The sequence below is a fragment of the Ostrinia furnacalis genome, unplaced genomic scaffold (genome assembly GCF_004193835.3).
Source record: "Ostrinia furnacalis isolate ACB-3 unplaced genomic scaffold, ASM419383v2 OfSCF0260, whole genome shotgun sequence".
Classification (NCBI taxonomy): Eukaryota; Metazoa; Arthropoda; class Insecta; order Lepidoptera; family Crambidae; genus Ostrinia; species Ostrinia furnacalis.
The window spans coordinates 1-3,615 of NW_021130499.1; the positions used below are offsets into that span (position 1 = coordinate 1).

General features: G+C 38.6%; 1 protein-coding gene across 1 annotated transcript; it reads right to left on the minus strand.

Moving 5' to 3' along the window:
* Positions 1-2,076: 2,076 nt before the first annotated feature.
* On the minus strand, positions 2,077-3,613 carry LOC114357861 (uncharacterized; the record flags this gene model as incomplete). Its single annotated transcript, XM_028311650.1, has 3 exons — positions 3,104-3,613; positions 2,312-2,367; positions 2,077-2,181 (listed from the first exon to the last, which is right to left on the minus strand). Coding segments are annotated over exons 1-3 (380 nt in total), but the record flags the coding sequence as incomplete, so codon positions are not given.
* Between the last annotated feature and the right edge of the window lie 2 nt (positions 3,614-3,615).

Sequence of the window (3,615 nt, forward strand, 5' to 3'; positions counted from 1 at the left end):
GATATATCGATATCCAGACAATCTCTTGGGTCAAAATGTCCATTCAATAGGTCGAAGGGTCTACATCTTGTAAAGCTATGGATGGAGCTGTTATAAGCAATAAGTGCGTAGGGCATGAGGTTTACGACTGGTTCTTCTTTATGCTGAAGTTTTAGAAGTCTGAGGTGTTCAAGGAGGGTTGAGTGAAATCTTTCTATATTTCCATTATCATTGGGAGAGTGAGGTAATATTCTATGATGATTGATTTTATGTAATCTTGTGAATTCCAGAAATAGTTGGTTTGTGAACTCCGTTCCATTGTCAGTAATGATGGTTACAGGTACACCATGGTGGGTGCAGAATTGTAATAGGGACTGGAGTATGCTAAGAGCTGTACCATCACGTAGATGGTAGGCTTGACCATACTTTGTGAAGACGTCTATGAAGGTTACGTACTTCTCACTTTGAACGGTAAATAGGTCCATATGGACTATCTCGAAAGGCTTCGTGGCAGGAGGCACGATGTTAAACTGAGGTCTGATGGGATTCCTATCATATTTACCTTGGCCACAGATGGTACATTCATTTATGAACTTAGTTATTTGGTCTTTCATTTTAGGCCAATAATACTTTCGGGATAGAGCCAGGTAGCATTCGTTAATACCGCGATGGTTGGTTTTACCATCGTGATAATGGCGAATAATCTCCTGTTGACGGAGATACTCTTTAACGTTCTCTATTTCAGTCTTAGTTAAGATGAGGTTCATTGATGAACTTTTGAACAAATACGTTTACTGCAGCCGGAGGATCGAAAAAAAACCAATTAATTTAAAATATATTTAATTAAAAGAAATAAAAAATTACATGAAATTACTTTCTAAGAGATGAAACCTAATCGAAGTCGGATTATGGAATGACAAATTAAATTAAACAATATTGAAAGGAAATAGATTTGCGTCACAGCGCCAAATTGCAATATCGACACTTAGGTATTTTCATACAGAGCGCGCGGCTGCAACCTCAGCAATCTTCTAAGGGTACGGCTACGTAATTGCTTCGGCGCAGTGCCGATCACTGACGTTTGTCAACAAAATGGTGCTTGACTCTTGAGACAGGCTAAAACACCATATTGTTAACGACACAGAAGTTTTACTTCGCGAAGGTATTTAAAAAAATATTATTTTTTTAAATACCTTCGCGAAGTAAAACTTCTGTACGTAGTACTTATTATTATTCTGTGGTGTTATTGGAATATTAAAAAGGTTTTATAAATGTCATTTTAATGAATACGTATTTAAAAAAAATACTACTTGTCATAGTCGAAAAACAATCGATATGAATCGATTCTTACCGATAAGATTCATTTTGGCAACACTGAATTGAGTGTTAAAGACAGGAAGTTGTAATTATCACATAAAGTACTATTTATATTGGATTTATATAAAGGCAAATTGATACAAAGTTACACTAAGTGAATACTTTAAAAATTAATTAAAAATTTTTGGCAAATTCATATTTTCATTAGCAGCTTGTCCACGCCAGGCCAGAAATGAACATTGTCCTTTTGTCAGTGTGTGCGTGCGCACCACATACGTGTTGGCGCGCTCACATACAAACCGCGCCAGTGCGTTTCTATGAAGATGACCTACTCATTTGTATTTACTCTGATTGTGGTGAACCAACTCCTAACACAAGCATATTATATTGAGTTTACTACTAGGGGTTACGGGACTATAAGATCTAACGTCAGAATAGAGGGACGCGCGGAGATGACTTCGCGCGCTTTTGTGCTAAGTGATGAATTGTATCTAAAATAAGGCAATATACTGTGAAAGTTGAGTATCCAGTGTTTTTATAATTTATTTCTTCGAGAATAAATTTTATAATAACACATTAACTTAAAATGACTTAAAAACTAAAATTTAAAAATTGCTAATATAAAAACTATTTACAAAATAAAAAATACTTCACCCCCAGCGCCGCAGTCAGGAATGGTGCCCAAAAGGCTTACAGCATTGCCACGTTGAATGGACAGGCTAATTCTCTGACCAAAATAGCTGCCAGCCTTTTGATCACCGGTCACCTCGGTCGGTGAGCCTCTTTGCCAGTTCTTTATAAAAGGAACGAGCGCTTGGACCCCATGGTCCCATAGTCTCAACCCCAAACGGCACAAATATATAACTCTCATTGAGAGCTGCATATTTATAATAAGTTTGATTTATAATTTTGCATGCCAAAAGGTGGAAGATGGAGATACTAAAATACTTGTAATACCTACATTTACCCATGTTCGCAAAATAAATATATTTAATTTGATTTGATTTGATTTGATTTGCGCCGCTTGGAGCACTCAGCCGAGGCCGCCGCCGCGCCTGCGGCAAGGGAGGTATAGCCTGACCAGGAACATAAAAACCCTCGCCATGTTGCGGAAAATTAATGGTACTAATTTCTTTTAATGGCAACAGTAACTGAAAACTTCATTGACATGTCACCTTACAAGTCTATTGTTGTCAAAGTGTAAACAAAACAAACTTTATTTTAAATGTGCGCAATTGATTTTGTGAATTAAATTGCTAAAATATTTTTATAGTCGTGAAAGAAAAGTGGTTTACAATGTGTTAAAGTATTTGTCGAAGAGAAATACTAAGGGTTCGGACAATATTTTCATTGAATAATGTTTCCGACAAAGGTTGTCAAATTGACTGACATGTTTATCGTATAGTACAGTCAACTATGAAAATTAGCTGTGGTTTGTTTCAACTACCTATTTTAAAGTTTTTTGTCACTTTGTAAGTGTTGAATTTTATGGAATTGGGAAAGAAGTACCGAGTTTGAAGCGTTCATGAGCAGACATTGTAGTTGAATATTCAAGTTTAGAATTTGATTATTGATGAATAATAATAAAATCCTACTTGCTCGATCGATGGTTTCATTTAATTTATTTAAACCAGTTTACCTGTTTTATAATATTTTATGAAAATATTAAATTAGCCCATAATCCTGAATCCTGATACATAAAGTTAGCCTATTAATTTAATACAGGTACGACTGTACCCAGTGTTGCACTATCAAATGCAATTGACGCGCCTCTATGCCAGGGTTTTTATGTTCCTGGTCAGGCTATACCTCCTGTATGAGACGGAGCAAGCGTATCCGCGCATGTTGCGTCCCACACAAGAGGACGTCCCTGCTTCCAGGGAATGAGCGTCATGCCGTCAGGTCTCTTGCCGTCGTCACGGAATATGCCGTTAGGCTCTAAAACTGCTGGCACATTGATGGCGACAAGAGCTCTGCGGATGACGTCATTGATGCAGGCGTGTCGGGAGACTCGACCAGCGCTCATTTGGCATGAGAGGCCATGGTGTCCTAACTCACCGACGCGAGTACCGCAACGACAGCGATGGGGATGGTTTGTCTTGACGCCAAGTCTAAGGGAAATGGCAAGGGACAGTGTACTCCTGTCAAGCAGAGTCCCGATATTGGCCGAAGGAAGAGCGTGTAGCCAATAACCGGACTCTGCCTGAAAGACCGCTAGTAGGCGAGCACGCTCTGCAGCATTTTCGGAGGAAGCCAATAGATCACTCTGAAAACGCAAACAGAGCGGCTCGTCCCACTGCCCAGTGTTTTATTTATGAG